At 42.0% G+C, this 26,623-nt stretch overlaps 1 protein-coding gene across 2 annotated transcripts; it reads right to left on the bottom strand.

Moving 5' to 3' along the window:
• Positions 1-1,505: 1,505 nt before the first annotated feature.
• slc4a8 (solute carrier family 4 member 8) lies at positions 1,506-25,230 on the bottom strand. Of its 2 annotated transcripts, XM_052075353.1 has the most exons (25): positions 24,882-25,227; positions 15,824-15,905; positions 14,166-14,315; positions 13,869-14,004; positions 13,387-13,547; positions 11,641-11,817; positions 11,007-11,098; positions 10,145-10,302; positions 9,950-10,037; positions 9,719-9,865; positions 9,528-9,628; positions 8,837-9,011; positions 8,619-8,752; positions 8,281-8,526; positions 7,558-7,663; positions 6,181-6,342; positions 5,944-6,057; positions 5,701-5,862; positions 4,844-5,095; positions 4,688-4,756; positions 3,659-3,832; positions 3,426-3,557; positions 3,245-3,348; positions 2,379-2,484; positions 1,506-2,255 (listed from the first exon to the last, which is right to left on the bottom strand). In XM_052075353.1, exons 1-25 carry the CDS (start codon positions 24,918-24,920, stop codon positions 2,250-2,252), a joined length of 3,273 nt encoding a protein of 1,090 aa, XP_051931313.1. In that variant the 5' UTR covers positions 24,921-25,227; the 3' UTR covers positions 1,506-2,249. The 2 variants fall into 2 exon arrangements, with proteins under 2 accessions (XP_051931313.1, XP_051931314.1); XM_052075354.1 differs by lacking the exon at positions 2,379-2,484 and having other exon boundaries at positions 24,882-25,230.
• Between the last annotated feature and the right edge of the window lie 1,393 nt (positions 25,231-26,623).

Genomic DNA, 26,623 nt, shown 5'->3' with positions numbered 1-26,623 from the left:
TTGAGTGTTTGAAAGTAGAGAGAGCACTCGCTCTATATGGCTCCATTTCAATTGCAGGACACTCGCTCATCTCCCTGAAAACTTCACTCGACCTTGCCTTGACCTTGAAGCTTGGTCGCCTGCTAAGCAGAGGGCCACAGTGCACAGCTTCACTACACGCGCTCATCAGCAGGTCATCTTCTCTACTGTACTGTAATATATGCTGAAAAAGAAGAGTCCAGTTAATTGTGACAAGATTTAGTTTGCGATGCTCGAGAACAATCAATAATGATGCTACGGGAGGTGGCGGTAGTTCGACACAATCCGATCTCCAGTAGCGTACATCTGATGACATTCTGCTGCATATCAGCCATACATTCACAAATACATTATTGTGTTGTGAAAACAGGATACATAACACATGAGTAAAAGAAATGTGCTCAGAGCACGCATCACCGAACAGTTTGCTTTGGCGTATGATCCTTTTCAAAATATTTATATTCACATTTATCCATACATCACTATTTTCTCATTTCCATTTCAACTCGGTCTTGGCTTTGAATATACGTACTGTACAGTAATGTGAGTATGACAGCACACCATCAATTAGCTCAGCTATCTGTCCGCCTCGTACAGTAGACAACACAGAATATTAACATTCAAATGTTTCAACACATACTTGAAAGTACAGGACGTGAATAGACAAAAACTATCGCACAGGCCAAGAAGAAAGTGTCACAACATGACGACACGATACAGTGAAAGATTACTGGGCCGATGCACTGCAATCTGTAAGATTAAATACACAGTGCAAAAGACCAAAAAAAAAATGTGTTTCCTACTTACAAGAGAATTAAAAGCAGATTCTAAGACACATAACATCATTTTCACATTACTCTTCTAGCGTGTTAAATTCACGGTCATTTTGAGGCAGAGAAATGCTTAGATCAGCTTTTCGATGAAGCCACCGAGCATCTCGAGCTATATACAGAGAATCAGGAGAACAGGTTGGAATATCATTCGCGAAAATAAATCATTACAATAAGAGTCATTTTGTTTCATGGATCTCTTGAAAATAATATATATATATATTCCTATTAATAAAGTGTTAAGTCTAAGCGTGGATCAAGTATGACCTCACCTTTACACGAAGCGCATGTGATTGAAGTTTAAGTGTGATGGATGAAAATGCGCTTCTGTTCAAATGTGTTTCAGAATGTAATTAAAAATGTCACTCAAGTTTCATCAAGGGTTCAATAGTGCCAAGGGATCCCTGATTAACAAAAACATATTAATTGCGATCCATACAGTTCATTCAAGATGGACTTTGGGTAAATTATTGCTTATATAATCCTCCACCCTCTCCACTACCGCCTCCCACACTTCATCAAAAATAAAGCAAACGTTCCAAAAGTAATGCTCTGCAACTTAAAGCCTCTAACACATCCAAAATCCTCCAACCAAAGTGCCTTGCGGGAGTTTTAACAAGCTTGTCTGAGGCACAGACATAATAGATTTTTTGGCTGTTTTCATCGATGCCGAGTGTGTAATATTCAGGCGACACAAAACGGGCATGAAGGCTTAAAGTGACGCATAGTAATTATACTATTATTTTTAAATCTACTTCCAAAAAATCGATTCAAACAATAATTAACTGGAATCTTCTGACCCTCACAGCTATGAAATGACAGAATGGCCAAATATAGAATTTTGTGGATAAAAACGTTTTTTTTCTCCATTTTTACAAATATAAAATTACCATCAAAATAAAATACTCTATTCATATTGACACAAGACTTGAAGAAGTTAAATGCGGATTCCGACACTAACCAATCATTCGACTCGTCATTGTCTTTTGCTTTATTTGTCAGGTTAGCAGGATCAGTCAAAAACTACCGATTTCCCTAAAATTGTTAGAGGTGGCACAATGGCCAAGGAAGACCCGATTAGATTTTAACATCCAGATAAATGTTGCAGACATGTCATTGTTTCCATTGACACTCTAAACGGAAAAGACTCTGGGTCCACTGTGAATTCTCTTGCTGTCAGCCTGCTTTAAAACCAGTTCTACCTGGATGGCGGTGTTCCTGTGTTCCTGTGTGTGTTGTGTGGCGCTCGTAGTGATTACAGAGACTTTTCCAAATCGCTCCGGTAGCCAACGGTCCCAAACAGACAAATCACATCCCAGGGTTCCAGCTGGACATTTAACTGTCTTGTGGCACAGTTGCATGCACTGGAGGAATCTTTACTCATCAATGAAGGCGAGCTCTTCAATCCTACAAAAGCAAACAAATCAGGTTTAGAGAACAGCTGAGGAGCTGAGAAAATAACAGAAGGGGGCAGAGACAGGGAAGAGAGTGAGTGCGGTGAGAGCGTTTCCACGCAGGGTCTAGCCTTGCCTTCTTAGCGGAAACAGGACGTGAGTCCTTTTGATTGGAGCTGAGAGATTTCCACATGGTGGTTTTAGACATTTCGTCAGATATATTAATATCAGAGGGATCACACCTGGGGAGCGAGGAGGTGAGAAGGAGAGAAGAAGCTCAAAATCGATATTGGGAGAGGGAGTGCTAAGTGTCACAGTCTTAAGTACAAAGAAGGTGCACCCAAAAACAGAGCAACATATTGTACATGACGCACAGGAAAGGAAAGGCAATCAAGACAGTGTCCACGTAAACACAGATGAGACATTTATATGTGTTTTTTTTATATTTGTTTTTTTTTAGAATCATACATGGAACACATTTGCTGGCTGCCCGTTGCATACCAAAGAAACAGGTGGCGCTCTCACCCCATGCTGCAAAGCCATTTTTAGCATTTAGCTTGGAGAAAACCCATCTCCAAAAAAGGCTCGCTAGTTACATGAATTTGAAGACAAGCTAAATAACAGCTGTGGAATGACGTGACTATCACACTTGAAATTTTTTAAAAATTATGCCTCAAAGAGCACTGAGTACATTTTACGTCATTTTTTTTTTCCCTTTTCGTTTTGATAGCTTTGGGTCTTGAACCTACATCGAGAGTACTGACACCTCTTGTTCTTTTGACATTTAAAATTTCATTTAACATGACGAAAATAAAATGTGAACAAAGACTTTTTCTTCTGATAAAGATGATTCACCGATGTGTCAAACTGCCACATATATAGCCAATTACTGCCGAGGAGGACTATCAGATTTTTTTTTTGCCTTAGGTATCGATGGTTGGTATCGGCATTCTCCACGATACCTTAAAATAAGGCCGGTATCGACCCGATAACCACGCTCACCTGGGGTCATGGGCCTTTGAGGCCTGCACTGGTTTACTGCTCTCCAGAGGAATGTGAACAATTGGAGCGTCTTCACTTTTTGTACTGAGCATAACTTCCGCCTCCTGCATCAACATGCACAGATCAATATTTGCATTTTTTTGTTTTTCAATAGAGCATTTACATTTTGCATTTCAACTACCTCCTCAATCTTTTTGGAAGCATCATCAAGGTTTTTTTTCTTCCATTCCGGCATTAGATCATCCAGATAGCTGAGCTCCCGATTGGAGAAACACAGGTCCAGCAGTTTGCGGATGAATACCAGAGCCAAGACCTGCAGAAATAGAGCAGGAAAAACATGCAATTTGAGTAGGAGGGCACTCAGAAAACAAGAGAGTATTATTCTTTTCCGTCCATCGTGAGTAGTCGGCTCACCATCATGGGGAAGACGATAGCAGCGGGTGAGGTCTTGATGACCCAGAGAAGCACGAGACAGGTCAGCTGTGTGAGCGTAAATAGATGAACCTTCCTCAAGGGCACGTGACGCAGGTAGATGAAATCTGGCTGGTGCTTGGTCGGCATCCCAAACAACTTCAGACGGTCAAAGAACTGTGGCCAAGCAATCAGGTTTTTAAATGCATGAGTGCAAGCCATATGCCAGTTTTTGTGCAAAAAAATTGTTGAACATGTTCAACGTTTCTTTGCAAGAAGAAAAAGTGTTTGCGACCATCAAAACTGTTGGCGAATGTCAGGCACGCGTCTTTGCGACATTTGCGATCTTGAGCGAACCCGAAAAAAAATAACATTAGACAACTCGGCGAGATATGGGCTTAAAGCAACTCTTTACCACACTACTGCGTTGTACAGTGGTGTCTTGAAATATGAGTTTAATTTGTTCCAGGACCACACTTGTGACTCAAAACACTCTTATCTCAAATCATCTCTCCTTGTTGTAATGAATGGAAATTAGAATGATCCGTTCCCACTCCCCACCCCACCCAAAAACTTTTGTACGTGTTTTTTAATAAGTATAAATAACACTCAATAATATTGTACTTTCTACGGAAAATGTAGATTAATAACAACTAAATGCAAAGTGAATACAGTTTTTGCGTCATGCTTTAATGCAGCGCCTTCTGGTGTGTCCACCTTAGCCACCAGGAGGCAGTACAGTAGAGTCAAATAAATGGAGAATAATTCTATTTCTATTATTCTCTTACTAAAAGTGATATTCTGTAATATTTTTCATTTCAGAAAAATAATTCATGCAGTCAAGTATTATGTTATTTTCAATGAGTTGCTCCACCGTTTGTGTTCAAACACATTTTTTTTAGCATTAGCAATAGCATTTTGCACAGTCCATTTTTGTCATCGTCTGAATTTGTGTAGATGATCCACTTAGCCTACAGGTGTGCCTAATGAGGTGTTCGCAGAGTGTATACTGTATGTCACATAACACCTTACCTGGATGCCCTTCAAGGATGAAGCTCCCATGTAGAGGAAGACACCATATAACACAGGCATCGGAATGAACTGAGTAAGAAAAGATATTCATCAAATCTTAGTCACTTAATGCTCTGGCTGAAATTTATGTGCCAACCAAAGGGTGGCAGCACTCACCTGAAGGGCGCCAGTCATGAATACAGAGCATCCCATCAGCAAGAAGATGACCAGGCCAGTGAGCCTCTGCTCTCTGATGCCCAGAAAACGAGGCTGCTCTCCTGGAGCTGAGCTTTCCGACTCCAGCTTCAAACTGTTCACGTGAGTGATGGACAAGACAGTTGCGGCGACAAACCACGGCAAACCCATGACGGAGCACACGGCCAGCATCATCCCCACCATCAGGAGGTCCAAGTGGTACCCGCAACCTTTCTGGGAAACAAATGGAGGAGCATTTTAAGTGAAATGTTCTTGAGGTCTTTCGCTCAATTTTAAACTTCAGGGTTTCGAAATTGAAAAGCATTACGTCACAAGAATCATCATAATGTCACGCAGGGCCTCAGCATACCTTAGATGGGATCAGCTTAGTCGAGATCAAAAATTAGACTGTGCGGGTAATAGCTTTAGCTTTTTGAAACCGTTTTTTACAAAAGTAGTATATTCAAATGTATGAAGCTAGAAGTTGGCCCGAAATATGTATTTTATAAGCAGCTTTGCCGGCCGAATCAAATGGAGCTCCTGGGCTGCTTTGCAACTTGCTAAAATAGGTTGCAGAATGAAGAGCTAAAAAAAAAAAAAACGTTAATTTTTTTCTTCAGCAATGAATGTTAACTTATTTTTCCACTTTGCATGACTGTTAACAAAGTATTAATACTTACATTTAATAAAGCTTTTATTACGGTGACAACTTATTTGCATTTCGATTATTCCCGATGGGAAAATGAGGGGGAAAAAACAGTTTTGAACAAATCTGGACTTGAGTTTGCACTGTATGCGTAAATGGGATTGTTCGGTCAACATCAAACATGATCAAATACCAGCAGTTTGTGCTCTTTCCGGTTGATGATGACAGCGGTTATCTGTTGGTCCATGAAGATGAGGATGGTGCAGAGAAGAGCAGGGATAGAGGCTGCCAGGAGCGTCCACCAGGGGTTGCGTCCGATTGGGTTGATCAGCCACCCTCTGTCATCTCTGGTGGGCTAATGGAGAAACATACGCACAAGCTGCAAATATAATCCCCATCAAATCTTACTAACAGGATTTTTTTCCCCCCAATTTACCTGGAATTTGCTGGGCACCTTTAACTTCTGGGAGGGTACTCCTATGATGTAGTCGAGCAATACCATGACGACAATGGTGAGGAAGACGGCAAAGTCACTGATCATGGATCGCACCTGATTGCATACGGAAAGACCCCTCAGAGGAAAGCGATGACTAATCTGCGCCTATGCCGAAATCTGATGAATAGAATTAAGTGCGCGCATGTGCGCAGCCCCCATCGCCGTTTTGCGGATTACCTTGGTGGGGAAGTAGCGACTCGTTTTGAACTGTTTGAGGAATGCTGACATGAAGAAAGTGGAGAAGAACAAGATGACGGACCAGAAGAGGACATCGGGGGTGTAGGGGCCATGATGGCCACACGACGTCCCTACAAAGTCCCCCTGCAGACTCACGCATTCCTGTAGAATGAGGACAAGTTTGTCTCAAGGTCGTTTGAGCAAAGACTTCTGCAAGGAACTGTGTTGCTCCTGAGGGGCGGGGAAATACGTGAAACAGCAGCTGTGGTGAGTGAATGAGTGACCGAAGGAGCGCCGTTCAGCCTTATTGAGTGTTCCCAAGACAAACTTTGGTCGTGCTCCGTGAAGAAAAGCTAATCGATGAAATGTCTATATCGGCGTTAACTTTCAGAGAGGTTAGGATAGGTTGCTTGCTAACTTTGGAGTCAAGATGGCGCCCGAGTAGGCAGCCGTCAGCAAGTGCTCTCATGAGCCTTGCTTTTTTTGTTGTTCTTGTGTTTCTTTTGTCACTTTGTGTTTGTTGTTACGTCGTGTGGACTTGATGTGGACCTTTTTCAGCATTTTTTGGCCACGACATTCATCAAGGAGGAGACTCTGTGCTTGGTGGTTGCGCCTTCTCGGCAGCATGGGTATACCAGCACTGTTTTTGACTGGAGGAATGTCGGCGACATTTGACTGTCGTTGCTGGACAGTCCCGGGGCGCTTGTGTCTTGCGCCTGTAATGGGCAGCATTTTTCACAGCCCCGCTTTGTTCAGCGGAGAGATCGGTGCTGTTGAACGGTCTGCGGCTGGATGGATGGAGGTCTTGAGGAGCCGACGATGAGAAGAAAGGAGCGTTGGTGCGGAGTGCCGATGCGGATTTGGAGCTGGGAGTCGCGGCTTGGAGTTTGAAGCGGATTATGTGGGACAGGAGAAGTGAACTAATCTCTTTTCGTCAATGGACGCTACAGCTTCGTGTTTGCTTTCAAAACTTTGCTTGTAGCAGACGTGTGCACATTTTTCAGCATGATGTCTCTGATCCACTGGTGAAAGGACACTTTGATCCTCTCCTCTTTCATCTATAACTGCTTCAGACAACAAAGTGTATGCAGAAAAGTGGTGAAGATTGCACGACTGTCTCTGTCCTATGTGTTGTCTTATGTTATTTTTGTTATTTTTGACTTCAAAATGGCGCCGCGAGAGTGGCTGCCTTTCCAGCAGCTCCTATTTTTTTTGTTGTTCTACTTCTTCCTTTCATAACTTTGCTGCTGTGAATCTGGAATTTCTCCATTGCGAGACTAATAAAGGTTTTCTTAATCTTAATGCATTTTCTGCTTGTTAGTGTGTATTTGCATGAGTGTGTGTGTGTGTTTATATACTTTGACCCGATGACGTTACCTTGACAGTAAGGTTGGCCCAAGGAACAGAAGAAGCTGTGATGTTTCTCTCGCTCCACAGTTTTAAAGTTTTATTGCTCGGACTATCAGGCTCTGCACACCGGCAGCTAAAGTCAGAGAGAGAGCACAATAACAGTAAGAATCATGTACAGTGGAAGCTGTTCCAGGATGCTGGTTGAATTGAATTAAAAAAAAAATCCATAGCAAATAAAAGGAATAGAAAGTACAGTATTGATCGTATAAAAGTTGTCATGGTCAATGTTTCAAGTGAAAGCGAAAATTGAAGTTAGCCACTTCTAATACAGAAATGATGTAAACGGGTCACGTTTCAAATGCACCTCACACACACCTCTCTCTTTTTTTACTGCTTCTAGTTGTCACACAAACAAGTGTAAAAAGAAGTTGACCACTGTTGGCTCAAAGGGGTCAAAACAAAAATAAAATGACTCAATGCTAACGTTGCTAACAAGCTAGGTTGCATAGGAATGTGAGCATGCTCACCTAATTTCCCAGCTACAATTCTTCCATTTATTTTTCTGTAAGTGTTGCAAAAAAATCCCCAATAGACTCGTGTAATGTCACAACTGACAGCTGCTGTAACTTTTCAAAGAAGCTGCACCCTCTTGCTCCCGTTCAATTCTACTTACACTTCTATATCTGTCAGTTTGTTCGCAATTCTGAAAAGTCTGTCAAGAGAAAAACAACCACAAACTGTGTTCCTCACTATGCTAGCGTCAGCTTGTCCAGATCACTGTGAGCGTTGATGGGGTACATTTCTCCCAGGTGGCACAGCTTCTCCAAGGCCTCGTAGATGAAGATAATGCAGATGAGGGCGGCAAAGGCCTCCTCCGTGAAGCGAGTGATGTAGCACACCAGAGAGCTAGCATCTGTAGCGACGAGCAACAGACACAACAGTGCCGTCCACAGGCCAATGCAGGCCCTTAACGACAAGTAGGACAGGTTGTAGTCCCTAAAGAGTCAAATGAACAACACATATCAGGCAGAGCATACCAAAAAAAAAAAAAAAAATTGACTAAGAACTGCAGCTAATTTGATACAGACTTGCAGAATTTGAAGAGGATTTTCTCAAACACCAACACGGGTCCTGTGCTGCCCAGAATCGTGAGAGGCTGGCCAGCAAATAACGAGTAGGCTACTCCAGTCATGGATGCACCAAGTAAGGACTCAATGGCACTCTGGAAATATGTATAATATGTATTAACATTAGAAAAAAAAATGTGTGTTCTGTGCAGACATTCCGTGCAAGTGTTTGCCCTTACAATGCGTCCCTCTGTTGCCTCTCCAAGCAGCCCCCCAAAGGTGATGACAGGAGACATACAGGCACAGTAGAGGAAGAGGAACGAGGCCACACACTGCAGGCTCAGGCCATCTTTATAGTCACTCAGATAAAACGGAGCCTTCCTTTTGATGTCCATTATCAGGCCGCCGAATAACCTGGTCACAACACAAAAGGGAACAAAGTGCACAGGGAGAACATTATGCCGGCACCATACATCATCATTTGTCCTCTCTTAGACCTCTAAAGACCTTTTGACGTTACTATACGGACAAAACTAATGGGACACGCGGTCATTACAATGGCAGAAAGGGAAAATGTGACTCTTCCGGGGAATAAGATTCTGAAGATTGTGCAAGCTTCTGGAGTGTCTCTGTGGGAATCATTTAGTTTTGAGTGAAACCCAAAGGTCGTTAAGCGCGCCTTTTGGGATCTCGCGTCGTGCGTTGGGACACAGCCGTGCCGGAATAGAACGATACCTTCTGCCCACTGTTTACACACAGTTAGAAAAATAGCGATGCGGGATTAAAGGGTGCCTTCCACGATATTATTTAAAGGTTGATGATTTGAAAATTATTCCGACTGCGATCGCTATTGGGGAAACACAAACAAAAAATATCATTTGCGTAACAATTTGAAACACGGTGAGGTTTATCTGGCAGACATGGATTCACCTTCCGGTTCTCTGCAGCTCTGGTCCATGGTGTTCTGCATGTTGCTCTTCCTCTACTTGGTAAATTGTGCCATTCGGGACGCCGGGCATTTTCCGCTTCTCCTTCAATCACGTAAAATCAAAGTCAGCTATCTTCAGCATATTGCGATTGTAGTTCACCATTCAAAGCAGAAAAAAAACCCCACGCTGTACCTGAGATGGGACATTTTTGGGCGGCTCAATACGGATAGAAGGGTCCCACTCCCCTGGTGGCAAGACAGTCACCTGGTCCAGGAACTCATCTATCCCAGCCAGGAGGTCACTTCTGTCCTTTGCCTTGTAAGCTACACCATGGAAGATCTGGAGAAAAGACACACGACGCATATCGGCTGCGTCAGAGTTCTTCAGCCTTAGCAAAGGGATTGTTTTGAAGGCAAACCTTACCTCATCCGTCATAATGGTTGCCATGGAGCGTCCGATCTCATGGTACTGCTGAGCTTTTCCATCTGGGCCCAGGAGAATGAAAAGAAACCTAAAGGGATGAGTTGACAGCTTCAACTAATATCATGTGCACACTATACCGAATGTACACCATCGCAAGTGTTGTGCACGTGAGTGTCACAAGGCGTTGCTCTCAACCTGGTGGGTATCGGGACCTCGGTGAGGCCAGTGAGCAGAACAGCGGGGGAGAGGCGAACAAAAGCCACAATGGGCCTCTCTAGGAAGTCCAGCTCTCCAACCAACACGTTTGAGGCCTCTGCTCCCTCTGGGATCTTCTTCATGAAGTGGAGGTCCACCTGATAAATAAATTGAGTGGAAATTGTTTTAAGAGACGTGCCCTTTCATCGTGGTAGAATACATCAACGTTTTGTTTTGTTTGTTTTTTTTTATGTGAAAGCTCCTTTATATATATACTGTCTATATATATATATTTTTTTTACTTTCACAGGATTCTTTTGATTGTTGACAAGACGACAAAACAGATGAGCTGCAGACGACTAATTCTCATTTTTAAAATGTGGACCTCAAAGTTTCTATTCACATACTGTATATGCAAACAAGTGCTGGGATACACAAAATAATACAGTGTATATGAACTTAGCACTTATGGAGGACGTGACCATTCCAAAAAAAAACCTAAACTCTAAATCACAGGTGTGAAAGTCAAGGCCCAGGGGTCAGATCTGGCCCGCAACATCATTTTTTGTGGCCCGCGAAAGCAAATCAATCATGTCAAGTCCTATGATGCTTGCTAAAGTCGGAACAAAAATGTCAAATTGTCATATGTAATCCACAATAACAGTCATTATTCTTGACTTATCATTTTAGAACAAGTTATTCATTCATTCATTTGTTGTGCGCTGTGTATGTAATATGTGGAGGGGATTAAACATTGATATGGTTTCCCAAAATTCATAACAGTCCTCCAAGGGAAACTGTAGCTACAATGTGGCCCGTGACAAAAATGAGTTTGACACGTCTGCTCAAATTGCTATTTTACCTTGCTCAGGTCCACTTGATGCCCTTCCGATCCTGCGCCGTTCTTAGGTGGCTCTGTAAGGGGTGTAGGCTGAGGAGATGTGGCTGACATGGCTGTGTGCGCACAACAGGCGAAGAGGAAGTCAAACTGAATTCACCTTTTTGTACTAACCATTCCAAAAAATATACAAAAATGAATTAAAAATATAAAAATAAATACCCAAACCCCAAAACCTCAAGCCTAAAATAAGGAAAGAAAATACATAAATCATAGACATTATTTTGGTAACCCATTCTGTTAATTTTGAGAAGCTTTGACAGTACTTTGGATGGTACTTTATGAATTTGTGATGGAGTGAATGATATGTCTACAAGATGGACACATGGGAATTTAGCCAAATGTCGACAATAATAAGGATAACTCAAGTTAAAACGGTCTCTTGAATGATGAAAAAAATCCCATATTTTTACAAAGAACCACAGATTTAAATCGACATTTTTGGCCGATGTTGATATCTCAACGACCGTTACAAACGCAGCAAATTTTTATTCAATAAAACTTGTTTGCAGTTCCGTGCTCACAATAACATTCTTTGGTGGCCGACACTTGCGATGGCTGACTATAAATCAACTGTGCAGAAAAAAAAACAAGCAACCTGTTAAGTGAGGCTCAGACTGTTTGCGAGTCCCCTCTGTGATGGAGCGCACGATGGGCATGAGGTTCTTCTTCTTCTCATTCTGGTGGTGGTGCCGCTTGAGCAAGGCCTCTCGCACTTTCACCCTCACGCTGTCGTCCAACTCGTGAGACGCTTCCTGATGATCCAGAACCATGTCTGTAGCACACACACAGAAAGAAAGACGCGAGAATGCAGGGCTTGCCTTAACTTGAGATATAAATCCTCTAACAAGAACTCATTTCTTTCATTTCTGATAAGATAAGATAAGATATCTTTTATTTGTCCCACACTGGGGACTGGGTATGCTGGTGTTATATTTCTCAAGACGTTGTTAAATAATGAAACTGTCCAACCAATCACCAGCACATCTTCATCTTATTGCCTCGTCTTTCACTTTGTCTTTTCCAAGATGCTGAGTCATTAAGCCAACTTTTTTACTGCTGTCAGACAGTCTGCATGTTCACACACACAAGCACACACACGTACACGTTCCACATTAAGTCTGAGCACATCTCAAGGCCAGTGCTGACTTGTTGAGTTGAGTGCCAGTATAATAATAAGCCCTGCTAATTGGACCGCCGCCACGTACACGGCTGAAACATGGCTGAAAATACACCACAGTTCACACCTAAGTTTGTGTTGTGATTTCCTTTGAATGTTGTCAAAGCAATCATACGAAACTGCAAACACTTGAAGAGGAGTGTAGAAATAATGTGTTGCATCTTCATGCCGGTTAGTTGTTTCCGACCTTATTAAATCATTGTTGATAAGTATTGCGACAAATAATTAAGATGAACAGTGTCTTCACCGGAGAATGGGTGTGGTTGTGTGTGCGTGCGTGTGTGTATGTGTCTGGATAACTAGACAGTGGTCATTCAGTCACAAGCACTTAGTTAATGATATACAGTGGTACCTCTGACAAAATTAATTGGTTCTGGAAGAAATTTCTTAACTACAAAATTTTGTAAGTAGAGACGTGTTTTCCATGGAAATGCCCTAATCCGTTCTAAGCCCCCCTCCCCCCCAAAAAAATTCAGACATACCGGTAAATGTGTCATGAAGCATAAAAATGCAAAATGTGGAATAAATACATGCTGCAATTAGATGATTGCACAATAAATTGTGCATTGTGCATGATGTAAAAAGCTGAATAAAGAATACAAATAATTGCCTCTGCATAGTCATTTAACTTTTAACAGCGTCCTCATCGTTTTTTTTTTTGCCCTCTTTAGTAAATGTTCTCTCCCAGAAGTGTTTTTTGCCTGCCGTTTTGTAAAGAACGGATCCAAGGACGTTTGATTTTGTCGGCTTTTAACAATCCTTTGAAAATGTCCAAGGCAAACATCAGCATAGTTAGGGATCACCCGACTGGTGAACGCTTTTTCTGGGTGTTTCACAGTTACGTGAAATCGGAACATCTCATGAATGACGAGGGCGCTCCATAAACACATAACTATCTACACGCATGGACACATACGGTAGAGGTCCCTCTTAGCCAATGGGATGCCAGGATGATGCTCGGTAATAGCCAATGGCAGAGCAGCTATAATTATGTTGCGTTCAGGAAACTTGGAGCTGCGCGTAGCAACCCATACTGTATTTTTACCTTTCGTAACGAGAGGCAATATTTTCCTGTCGAGGCGTTTTGTAACTTGAAAATTTCGTGTGAAGAGACGTTCGTAAGTAGAGGTAGAGGTAGCATGGAGTTGTCATATTTATGCGCACCTGCGATCTCCTCAATGCAGTCAGCGTGCATGTCGAGCAAAACGCTCCCATTGATGATGCAACTCCTCAACTCAAAGAGACTGTGGAGGGACAGCGTAGCCACGTACGGCTTGCTCCACCTTTCGCCGCCATCCTCCACATCTTCCTCAAACTTTAGCCACCTGAAGACAGACGAAGAGGACATAGGTGAAACCAAGACACCGTTTCGACAAGGTGATTCAACAAATGAGAAGCACGTCACAAAGCAAATTGAGAGCGTCAGTTTTTGAAAGACGGTCCATTTTAGACTCATAATGACGTCAACTGCCAAAACATAAACCAATAGCTAAATATTTGAAATCCTCTATGTGAGAGAGCACTTGAGCTCTTCCTGGTCAAGAAATGCCCTCTTAGGCTCTAAATGTGAATTTGCGTCTCCGCCCGAGCGGCCAGAAGCTTTTATTAGGTTTTGTTACCAATGGATCCCAGGGGAAAATACTGACCTGGCTGTTTCCTTCCACTCAGCATCTTTGCCATCTTTCACACAGATCTCATCCAGCTCAGTGAACAACTCGTGGGCCACATGCTCAGCATCTTCCTCTGTTCCCAGAATGAACTGCACCCTCTGGGACGGCGTGTCTGATAAAGTGACAGCACGTGAGTCACAATTTTACCTTTCTATGAAATGAGATGACTTGTCAAACTTTTACATGATTTATTGGTAGTTTTTTGTGCCAAAATATTTAAGATTGTATCCTACAGTGTGTAATTCCATGGAGGAAATGTGTTTCTGCGCATACCGTGACAGGGTGTCTTCTCGTTCCCTTGGCTTTCTCGCACTGTTATGCTTCCCGTCCTCCTGTCTTTCTTACGATGCCGAGAGCCATGAGCCTTGTGGTGTCGATGGCTCTGCCGGGGCATCCGGACACCCACAAAGAGAGTCCTGTGGCCTGAAAAGGAGGTGACAGAGGTAATAATGATAATGGGGTCGCTGACGGTGTCGTGATACACTCGCCTGACTTGTGTGCAGGCAGCGCGGCATCGCCTCCCACTCAGTGATGGTGTGAATGTGGGTTTGAATGGTTGTTTGTTTCTATATGTGCCCTGTGACTGACTACCAACCGGTTCTGGGTGTAGTCCACCTTTTGCCCGAAATCAGCTGGGATGGGCTCCAACACCCTCCCGCAACCCAGTCCAGGATAAGCGGTGTCGAAAATGGATGGGGGGGATGGATGAAGAATTACAGTGCTTATTATTATATGTATACAGTGGTACCTCTTCTGATGAACATCTCTTCGTATGAAATTTTCAAGTGACGAAATGCCTCAACAGGAAAATATTACCTCTTGTTACGAACGAAATTTCAAGATACGAAAGGTAAAAAACACAGTATGAGCTACTACTCACAGCTCCTAGTTTCCTGAACGCAACATAGCTGCTCTGCCCTTGGCTATTCCTGAGCATCATCCTGTCATACCATTGGCTAAGGGGGCAGGGGGGCGGGCTCTACCAATATGTGTCTATGTGCGTAGATGGATAGGTATGTGTTTATGCAGCATCCTCGTCATTCGCCCCTCGGGCCATGAGATGTTCCGCTAATTTCACGTAACTGTTCACCAGTTGGGCGATCGGTCACTATGCTAATGTTTTGCCTTGGACTTTTTCGAAGGATTGTTAAAAGCCGACAAAAGCAATAGTCCTTGGATCCGTTCTTTACAAAACCTCAGGCAAAAAAAAAACACTTCTAATGGAGAACATGAACTAAAGAGGGCAAAAAAACGATGTTTTTTACATTATGCACAACTCTCTTTTATTTTGTAATAATCTAATTGTAGCATGTATTTGTTACACATTTTGATGCATTTTTATGCTTTTGAAAGCATTTATGTCTGAATTTGGGGGGGGGGGGGCTTGGAACGGATTAGGGCATTAACATGGAAATCACGACTCCACTTACAACATTTTCTAGTTACGAAATTTCTTCCAGAACCAATTAATTTTGTGAGTAGAGGTACCACTGGATAGATAAATGCATCTAACCATAGCATTCATAATATGAGTATTATTAAATAAATTGAAAGAAAATGTGCGTTGAGGAAATGAGGACTGAGTTCCATATTTCTCAAAGATCAGTGGTCCCCAACCACCGACCCATTTGGTGCCGGGCTGCAGAGAGACAGACCAAGATCTTTTTTTCGTTTGTTTGTTTTTGTTTTTTTGTTTGAGCTACGCGTCAGCAGCGATTGAAGTCTTGACAGTCCAACACCTTTACATTTCTGTCTGTCATCTCACCATCGACCGCCCAATATTTTGTAATTGATCAGCGTTGGGAAAAGTCAATGCCCTTGTGACATCAAACATCATGAATTTTCATTTCAGGAAATATTAAGAGGGAAAGCTTGTGTCTCAGTAATAAGAGGGCACAAATGAAAGTTGTTGGAGTCCTCTTTGTACCCACCTTCAAGTTCTTCCTTCTCATAGTGGATGTTCAGCACTGAGCTGGTCCCACCCTGGTCTATCACCACTTCTTCATCTGGCCGCTGAATGAAAGACAAACACGCACAACAACAATGAATCCTAATGAATAATGTTTCTGAGAGCTGGCATTGAACAGGTACATTTTTTTTTGCAGCCAACTTGTGTATAGAAAATAGGAGACATATAAAAAAGGAGACTTTTAGACTAAACTACCAACATTCAAAAGCGCAGGCCTATTTCATGCGGTTTGTTGTAGTCATTCTTCATTCCGCTATGAAATGAGTAGCTAATGCACTGCTCAATGGGTGCAATGTTCACAATATATCTTCCTCCTAGTGTCATTAGCAAGGCCCGTGAGTCTGAATTAGTGAGGAAATTAGACGATTTGAAGCTGTTGCGTCAAGACGCAAGATTCCGCTTTTAAACCTCGGTGGAAAACATGCTTTCTCATTTATGCGCGGAAAGTCACAATTACATGTCACAAGAACGAAAGTCAATGGTAATTGAATGGAAAAGCCATTTAGATAGTGTGATAGATATGTATTTTTTTAAATCCAGAGTATCATTCAGTCTGTGACTAAGCATTGACTTTATCCCAAAGAGAACAGTGTTTAAAAAAGCCATTCATTGGAGAAGCCACGCTGAGGCCAACCACTGATTCCTAGTTTTAATATTTGAGTTGGTGTAAGCAGGGGGAGAAGTGTGAGCGGCGACTAAAACGGCTGAAATATGTTCTCTCACCAAAATAGAATTGTACAGTTAACACAGCGATGCCGCGAAAAGCCGCTCAGCTGAGGATGCTCACTTGCAACATGCGTCATGTGAAGTGTGCTCTTTTTACGACGCTGTTTCCATTGGCTTCGAATTTTCATTGCATAGAATGATCCTCTACGGTTCCGAATTCAAACTATTACTTTTACTTGCAAGTCGGTCATTCATATCTTGACTGCTTCATTTCAAAATCTATTCTCATGTTATGCAGAGGCAAACTAAATCAAGTATTTTCAACTCAGGCTCCAATTTGTTATTAGATTTGTTCTTGATTTTACTGCTTGGTGCTTTCTACCGCGTTTATTACGGATTAATCTTACTGTTTATTGTGTATGTTAAATCTCTCCATGTACAGCACTTTGTATGCAGCTATGGCTGTTTGAAAGTGCTCTATAAATACTGTTGACTTGACCTGACTTGTATAATCCTCACGTCTAAAAGTTCTAGTCGGATTCAAAATTCCCTAAGGAGCAAATAGAAGAAAATATCAACACCGCAGTCAAAAGTGGTAACTCAATTGATTTGGGGAGTTGAGAAATCTTAATGAAGGTCTGTGATCTTGTCAGTATTCTCATGTGGATGACATCTCTTGTCTAAAATAGATAAGATGTTTTGCTCTCTCCTACACATATTTTGTGCACCCCCCCACATACAAACAAACAAACAGTGCTATCAGTCATTGCAGCTGTGGCTTGAAGCGAAAGCCTCGATGCAGCGTGTGGGTTTGTGGCTCAAGCTGCAGGCACCATTAGAGTTGGAGCTTTACCAAACATATCAACACCAAACAAGAGAGGATGATGAGAGGGAGACTATAAAAGTTCTTTGTCCCAAAAATAGCAATGCACCATCAGATCATCAAGTGCGCATTTATTTGGTTCAAACACACACACACACATGAAAGCCCACGTGACCAATGTTGCCATTTTTGATCTTTTGTTAGTCCGCATGCTATGATTTGCCTCATTGCATTTTTGTTTTTCTTTTTCTATCCACAGGTTAATGGTTCCCTATCATTCAGCACTCACCTCCCTTGTGTCACGTTTAGGCGCTCGCACATAATTAGGGGCTGGCAAGATACTCTAGAGGTTTTTCTCTCTGCAGGTGAGTACACGTACTTCTGTGAACACATGCACACGTTTCCACGGACAGGGCACATCCTGTGTATTTCGGTTGCCTGCTTCTATCTCCGGGCAACCGACCCTTTGCTACGCCGTTGTCCCTGAACTACAGTGACACGCGGCCGAGGAAAGTTGATGATTCTAAAAACTCATTCTCCATGCAGATTAGAGACACTCCTCCATAAAAAGGGCTCTCAGCCAGATGCAAAATGGCCGTCTTGTCCTTGCGTCTCCTTCAAGTGCCAGAGGAATTGGAAAAGAGATCATGTGAGACGAGGCAAAAGAAAATCCTGTCATGTAACGAGAAATTTGTTTCTCTGAGAAGAGACACAACGGTGCGAGACTTTGTACATTCATAGACAATTTGTTTTACTGTGGAATGATGGCCATCATGGCTTTCAGATACGATTTGCGGACCCTTTGTCGCAAGTTAATTTTTAGCCCCAAAAAATGACCATGTATAGTAAGGCGTTTTTAGCCGAAAAAAATTGACCATATATATAGTAAGGCTTTTTTAGCCGATAAAAACGACCATGTACAGTAAGGCATTTTTGGCCGAAATAAAACGAGCATGTATAGTAAGGCATTTTTGGCTGAAAAAAAAAAACGAGCATGTATAGTAAGGCCTTTTTAGCCCCAAAAAACAAATATGTATAGTAAGGCGTTTTTAGCCTTAAAAAAACGAGCATGTATAGTAAGGCATTTTTGGCTGAAAAAAAAAACGAGCATGTATTGTAAGGCCTTTTTAGCCCCAAAAAACAAATATGTATAGTAAGGTGTTTTTAGCCGAAAAAAACGACCATGTATATTAAGACGTTTTTACACGAAAAAAAATGACCATGTATTGTAAGGCCTTTTTAGCCCCAAAAAACAAATATGTATAGTAAGGTGTTTTTAGCCGAAAAAAACGACCATGTATATTAAGACGTTTTTACACGAAAAAAAATGACCATGTATAGTAAGGTATTTTTGGCCGAAAAAAAAACCCGAGCATGTATATATAGTAAGGCATTTTTAGCCCCCAAAAAACGACCATGTATAGTAAGGACTTTTTAGCCCCCAAAAACGACCATATATAGTAAGGCATTTTTAGCCCCCCAAAAAACGACCATGTATAGTAAGGACTTTTTAGCCCCCAAAAACGACCATATATAGTAAGGCATTTTTAGCCCCCCAAAAAACGACTATGTATAGTAAGGCATTTTTAGCCCCAAAAAACGACCATCTATAGTAAGGCATTTTTGACCCAAAAAAACGACCATTATAGTAAGGCGTTTTTAGCCGAAAAAAATTACCATGTATAGTAAGGCATTTTTGGCCCCCCAAAAAACGACCATGTATAGTAAGGCATTTTTGGCCCCCAAAAAATGACCCTGTATAGTAAGGCATTTTTGGCCCAAAAATATGATATGGTTTTACACTGCGGCTCAGATCTGGGCCGAATGCGGCCCACATCATGGATGCCAGACGTGGGCCACTGCAGGACCGTCATTCATTGAGGTAAGTGGGCCAAGTGTACGTGCCGTGTCTGCCCCAGAGCTGGGCCAGACCAATTTTGTTGACTGGGTATTTTAGTCCGCAAGGATTTGCGCGGATGAAAGTTTGAGATGGCGGCGAAAAAAAAACCTCACAAAGGTCTACTAATTACGACATTTAAGAAATGGGAATGCCAGTTTGATTTTTCGTATGAATCGTCCAAAGGGCGTATCACTAATCTCACCTGAAATGTGTGCACAGAACACAAGAGCAAGATACGACAAGAGGCACGATTGCGAGGCAAGTTGGTCATTAGATTTGAAGAAGAGAAACTGGTTTGTGTTTATTATACAGCATGGCATCTTTAATTAAGCAACACCACATTAGGATGGGGTCACATTTTATGAACATTTCCTGAATAAAATTCCAGCAAAGTCCAAAGGGTTTGACTCTGTATATGCACACAGACACTCCATAAATCCTAGTGGTAGCTAGGTTAAAAGAACAAATAACATAGAATTCTCAACTTCAATCGCCATACACGTACAAAAAGAAGATAACCACTCCCAAAATATAAAAACAAAAAACTCAAGTGATGACACGGATAGTGCTGGAGTCTTACTGTTTTAATAAATTATTTGAAAAGAGTTATAAAAGCCGAAGTGTTAAAAGCCCAAAATAGACTGGCGGTATCATAAACAAACTGATGTAAGATGCCTTAAGTCTTCGGCTATTTCAAATGCATCCCGGAAGGATGTTACGACTCTTACGACAGGAAAAAAAAGAACAGCCGTACACAGTGTCCTAGTTATTCAAGGATGTTGTTAAGCCACCATTTGATGCAGAGACACATCCACGCCAAATGAATCGCCAACATCACATTGCCAGGCTCTCAAAATAAATAAATAAATAAACAATAAATAACAATCAAATGAAATCTCCTATTTTCCACATTTAGATGACATCATCACACTACGCACAGAGCAGTACCGATAACACTGTATATTTTTAAGGACCGAAATGTAGTATGTGACAAAAATCTTCACATCCAAACATCTTTCAAGAGAAATTCTTGACTTGGATTTCTTTTTTCACACAATGAATAGATTAGAAGCAAGCTTGTCACACATCTGAATGTATGAATGTTCTTGTCATTGAGAGACATCGAATTTGTCAGGACAAATAGAGCAGCACTGATTTCAGTCGCACTCGCCCCCGACCAATCACCCCAAGCCCTCTTCCACTAGGCAGGTCAATCAATGTATTTTCCCTGTCGCTCCATTAGGCACTGCGGTGGCGTGAGGCATGCTGGGTGTCATGAAGTGCACATATTGCATCACGGAAGCTCATTTTTTGTTTTCACCCCCCCCCCCCCCCCCCAGTACAACAAACACCTCAAGTCCCTGTACTTTGTGTACAGCTTATAACAAATGAAGCATTGAAACTTAAACCATTGAAACTTAAACGCTCCAAAGCGCTAATTAGCATCACCACTTCTACCCATCTATCCATCCATCCATCCATCCAGATTGATCATGACTCATATCTAAAAGCCAGTGGGAAAATGTCTTATAGTGTTATGTGAAAGCCACAAATCCACTTTGGCAACTTGTCAAACAAAAGATGGAATGCAAGGGCATCCGAGGTTCATTTAAGACATTAGCGTTGTGATGCACCGAACTTTAGAGGCAATATTATTCACTGCACCTATTGGAATTCTAAGTCTGTGGACTGTTTTGCAGTACCTTGATTTTTTTTGATTTGTGGATTGAATTTGAACGGACTGTGGTTTTGACTGCACAATGTTCTGTTTTGTTTTTTCATTCTTAGACCCCCCCCCCCCCCGGCCCCTAAAAAAATTAACTAAAACTAATAAAAACTCAACTACAAAGGGAAACTTTTTCGAGAAAAAAAACATACTAAAACCTTTTTTTCATCCAGGAGGCTGGTACAAAATGATTTATGTCACGTTATAAATTTACTTGACAACTTACTCTTTCACTGTCTGACTAACTACACACCGGGCAATGAAAAGGAAGACATTATGCACCAAAATCACGGACATAGATTTTTATGATCAATTTCACAAAGCTTAACAAATCTTCAATAAAGTGCACCCACCGCTCATGTCACTTTTTTCCATTTTGTCCTCGTCTTTAGGTTTTATGTTCCATGTCCAAACCCACTTTCCAGATTATGTATTTCAATTGAATTTTCTCAAAGAATGTTTGAGCGTCTAGCACAGAGGTGTCAAACTCAACGCCTGGGGGCCAGATCTGGCCCATCACATCATTTTATGTGGCAAATCAACTTCTATGTGGCTTATTAAAATTTGTACCAACATTTCAAATTCTCATACAGTATGTAACAAATAAGAGAGATATTGTAAGCTTTTTTCTTTTGACCAAATCTCTCATTACAGTAACTTAATTGCCCCACGGGGATAAATCAAGTTTTCTGAATCTGAATCTGAATTACACAACATTTGAATAAAGTGTTTTTCTTGATGCCTTTTCTCTGGTTTCAGTCAGAATGGCCTTCCAAGGGAAACAGTAACTAAAATATGGGCCGCGAGAAAAATGGGTTTGACACCCCTGGTCTAGCACGTAGAATGCCCTTCCATTGCAAGTCAATGTTACGCTTCCCTTTGGCAAAAAAAAAAAAACACAAAAAAAAAAGATTATGTAACACATCAACACATTTGAGTAAATTATAGGAAGAATAGCAGCTTGATAACTAAATAGATAGACTAGCACATTACTAGAAAAAGTTCCTCTGGCAACAAGCTGACCCAACTGTATCTGGCAGATCTGATTCTGTTTAATTCAGCACTCGACGAACGTGTTTTAAATTAATCTGTGCGGACGTCTTCCACCCCACCCGTCTCAACAAAGCACCCTGGTTTGACAGCGGGGATGCAGATCTTGACTCAAACAACTGGACCTGTCACTTCCAGACCGAGGTTCATGTCTGAGGACAACCATGACGGCCTCTCCGTGCCACAGCCACACACACACACACACACACACACGCACACGCACACGCACACACACACACACACACACACACACACACACACACACACACACACTTCACATCAGACCATTACACATTAGCTGTTTGCTAACTGGAGACGTGTGACAGTGGCCCGCTCATCAATACGTGACAGGATGTAACGGCGAGACAGGAAAGGAGAGAGCTGCTGTTCTAACGACAGCTTCAGCCCACAGGCAGAATGAGTCATACTGCATGCACCTCGCTCAAAACCTCATGTTCCATTCGGCTCTCCAGCCTTGCACCTCTAATTGGTTTAGTTCGACGAAGATTAGTTTAGTTGGATTTTGTGGCTGCATGATGGATTGAAGCGCTGACTGAGAATTGGAGGAGTGTTAAAATACACTTCGTTTTATGCGATATCAGTGAGAGGCAATCAGAGGTTATTCGTCTGCTTGGTACCGACAAAACTTGAGCATGTTTTTACAAGAACGTGTTTTTTTTGTTTGTTTTTTTTGGGGGGTGGGGGTTCAGAAAAGATTATGTATTGAAAGGCGAGAACATTCAAACTACAGACAGGGAAACAAGATACCAGATTTGAACTCCCCAACCTCAGAACTGTATGCGGGTTGTGCTAATCACTTGACCACGGTACCACCAGATGAAAAAAACATGAATCAAAAATAGTACGCCGCAACGGTTTAGCTATTTTTTGGGGGGGCAGTTGCATGAAAGTCAGCTTTGTGAACGATTCCGTGACCAATGGCCCCCTTTGACTTACGGCTTCACTCGATTCGACAATTAGTACGGAGTTCATTGCTGCAAGGATAAAATGATGAAGGGTGAATTTATGGATGAAAGACAAACTATGCAGATGAAAAAGTTCCTTGGCAGTACAGCGTCTTATAAAAAAAAAAACAGAATGTCACTAGGGGCATTGTCCCATGCAACTGCAATGTTTTACATTTAATTCCAATTCCCAAATGGGCTTCATTAACCCATCTTGGAGTCATTAAACTGATTAAAATGAAAGTTTATTGGGAGACGTGCCAAATCGTGGAGCTCGAAGAGCTGTGACTGTTGAGGTAATTAAAACGGGGACAAATTTACGACACATCATGCCAGATTGTAATTGATCGGAATGCAATATGCAAACCAATATATCGTTTCTCTCTGAGCCTCACAGTGAATATTCTGTTGTTATTATTCAACCTAAAGTCAGTCCAAATTCACATTAGTTTTATTTCCTTTATTTATTTTGTGAATGTAGTCTACATTGTTTCAGTTTCAGAGAGGCTTTCCTCTGACCACATTTTCTCACACTCAAAAGCACAGTCTGGTGACAACATTTACTTCACTTGACTTGAGTGCTTTTCTCTGATTCTTGTAGTTTCAACTCCTCTAGAAGTTGAAGCAACGATACAATCGGCTTGATTGAGCCTAAGAAATCTGACGTCACGCAACAATAGCGGCACCGTGGTAAATGTGAAGTAGAAATGAAAAGTAAATGCCAAAGTAAATTGACTTTTCATCACAAGTGCCTGCAATGCAACTCAAATGGCAAAGGACGTCATCAGCCGTGTTTGTTGTTCTGCTTTGAAAGGAAGTCTTTGGTCAGCTCATAGAGGTTCCCAGTGGGAAATTACCTACTTCCCAGCAGTCCGAGCTGCAGAATATGTTACCAAATATGGTTCCTCCTCCTCTAAAACAAATATTACCCCCTCCAAAAAAAGCTATCATTACCATGCAAAGTAGTTCAACATGACTACAAATTATTGCCACAATAATAAAAACACATTATTCGGTGGTGGTTGTTATGGTTGTTTGTCTACAGTTGACCTGTAATTAGATATTGACTAGTCCAGGATGTACCCGTAGTCGGCTGAGATAGGCTCCCAAACACCTGCAACTATAAGGGGGATTAGCAGGATATTTCTATAAAATAGTTCCACATATGGATTTCAGTGATGAGTTCACTTATAGTTTCATCATCTCCTGACTTCAGATATTTCCAGGCTGTAAGGTGACATCGTTCGTGATCATTGTAACGGCATGACAAGTTCTGAACCACACTGAGTCCCTCCTAAAAGCAGTTACACCAAATAAACCCTCGCATCAGCACCTGGCCGCAGCTCAGATCAAACATCATCACGCATCCTATCGTGCAGGATGCTGCAGTATGCTTAAGAACCCCACTTCATCGTCCCACTGCTGTAATGACTAATAATCCGGACGCACATGCAGACGGCGGGAGCGAATGGCGTCAAGGTCATTTGAGGGTAATGTGAAACACACCACGACCCGAGCCAATTTGGTTAATCCGCGTTTTTGCGCTGACGACCACTTTTGCAGAACGTGACAATTAACGAGCATCTGTGACGTCACCGTGTTGCAACGCGATAACACCTGCATGACTTGAGTGCGTGTGGCACAACAACAATGTCCTCCGCAGCCGACAAGTTGGCGTCGGGTTTAAACTTATGATTTATGAGCATTTATTTTGGACATAGAACATTTAAAGGTATGGTGAATCTTGATGGGGCAATTATGAAGTGTCCTTAAAAAGTTGCCGAAAAACATCTCATGAAGGTGACATGACTGGTTACCAGTTGTGCGCATGCAGGTTAATAGTCAACACATGCCATGCATGCAAAGCATACAACACGCGGCAAACTGTACCTGGTAGCTTAGGATGCTGTCGGGTTCTTGGACGGGCATGTTGGTGGTCTTTGCTGTGACCTGGAGGAGGTAAAGGTGACACTTTCTTCGTCTTGGACCTTCGCTCTGTTGCTGCACAAGACGTTAAGAAAACGCTCGAGAATTGGTGCCAGCGGTCGCTTCGGTCTTTGGTAACATGTCGCGTGTCAACATCTCTTCCGGATGAGGAAAATGATATTGCACATCCTCCAAGTGCGATGCTTTCCCGGCCGCGCTTTGCAGCTCCCCCCTCCCTGCGCTCTTGTGCCTGGTCCTGGCAGTGGGAACAGGATGCAGAGTCGCTGCGGGTCTAGCCAATCACAGCTCAGCATACAGGGCGCTGTTCATCCTCAACCAATCGGAGCAAAGAAATCAGAATTGCAGCCAATGACAGTGCAGATAAATCGGACCGCAGCTTCCTAGCCAAATTGAGACTATTAGAATGTTATTCTCGTCTCTGAGTCAATTTACTGTAAATCACAATTAAGATACTTGTATCGATCTTGCATTGCATTACATTAAGTCTCTTATTTCAATCGCAATAAATAGCTATACGTTATTATTATTATTAGCCATCCATCCATTTTCTGATCTACTTATTGTCACAATGGTCGCGGGGCTTGCTGGAGCCTATTATTATTATTATTATTATTCTTATTTCAATCGCAATAAATAGCTATACGTTATTATTATTATTAGCCATCCATCCATTTTCTGATCTACTTATTGTCACAATGGTCGCGGGGCTTGCTGGAGCCTATTATTATTATTATTATTATTATTATTATTATTATTATTATTAGCTGTACATAATTTTTTTAATCCTCCTAACAGCAGCTGTTGTAGCCTATCCCAGCTGTGTTCGGGCAGTCGACTTCGTCATCATCATCATCATCATTATTAACAAATTGCAATATCGAAGTAGTGCAACAGGTATTTTACCAGCAAATGTGTTTGTTACTAACGCCTGCAGAATCTAACCAAATGCAACGGAAGACTTGCACAAACTGCATCATGGCACCGAAATGTATTTAGCAACTAATTTATTATTGTGGTTGGTGTTTGAACGCGTTCCTTACTTGGGCCGACATTTTAGACATACCTTTCAGATGAAAAAAAAAGTTTTCTCTAGACTTATATCGAGTAACACGGAATCAATTAATATGAACCTCACAGTTTGTATACTAATTGCTTCACATTATTACTATTATGACAATACAATCATTCAAACGATTAGCTATTTATTAACCACGAGAGACTGTCAAAAAGATCCAATACAGTCAAGAGACGGCAGAATGCAAAACACCGAGAGCGTTGCTGTCACCGTGCGTAAAAATGTGGAATTACACAAAGTAGGACATCACATGCGCGTGTATGACGGTGACGAGAAATATTTGGCTTGAATACGTCCTGCGCGTTATTAGACGATCAGACGGGATTTGTTGTCACAGATGATGAATTGACATTGTATCAGAAGGTGACCAAGTGAGCAGCTGTTCGCACATGTGTCGCGCAGGTCTCACCGCAAGGGAGACGGGAGGACCTTCGATCCGAAGCCCCGTGGCCCGATCAGGCTAATTGCGTAACAGTTTGGGCTGTTTTGCTCTCTCTTGACGCTCTCCTCGAAGCTCCACTGACTTGCCACGGTGTGTAACATATTTCTGATAGATGCTGTTAGTGTAGGCAAAAAGTGAGTCAAACGTGGATGGGTGGTACGGTTGCCT

Source organism: Hippocampus zosterae, chromosome 9, assembly GCF_025434085.1.
Source record: "Hippocampus zosterae strain Florida chromosome 9, ASM2543408v3, whole genome shotgun sequence".
NCBI classification, from domain to species: Eukaryota; Metazoa; Chordata; class Actinopteri; order Syngnathiformes; family Syngnathidae; genus Hippocampus; species Hippocampus zosterae.
Note: the sequence above shows the minus strand (reverse complement) of the source record. Positions and strands in the feature narration are given on the sequence as shown.

Bases quoted from the DNA above. Each gene is read 5' to 3' on its own strand.
- slc4a8 (XM_052075353.1), bottom strand. From the start codon at position 24,920: ATGCCCGTCCAAGAACCCGACAGCATCCTAAGCTACCAG. The intron at 14,316-15,823 runs GTGGGTACAAAG...CCTCCTTTTCAG, and splicing joins TGAGAAGGAAGAACTTGAAG to GCCACAGGACTCTCTTTGTG. The intron at 13,548-13,868 runs GTCAGTATTTTC...GTCTGTCTTCAG, and splicing joins GAGTGGAAGGAAACAGCCAG to GTGGCTAAAGTTTGAGGAAG.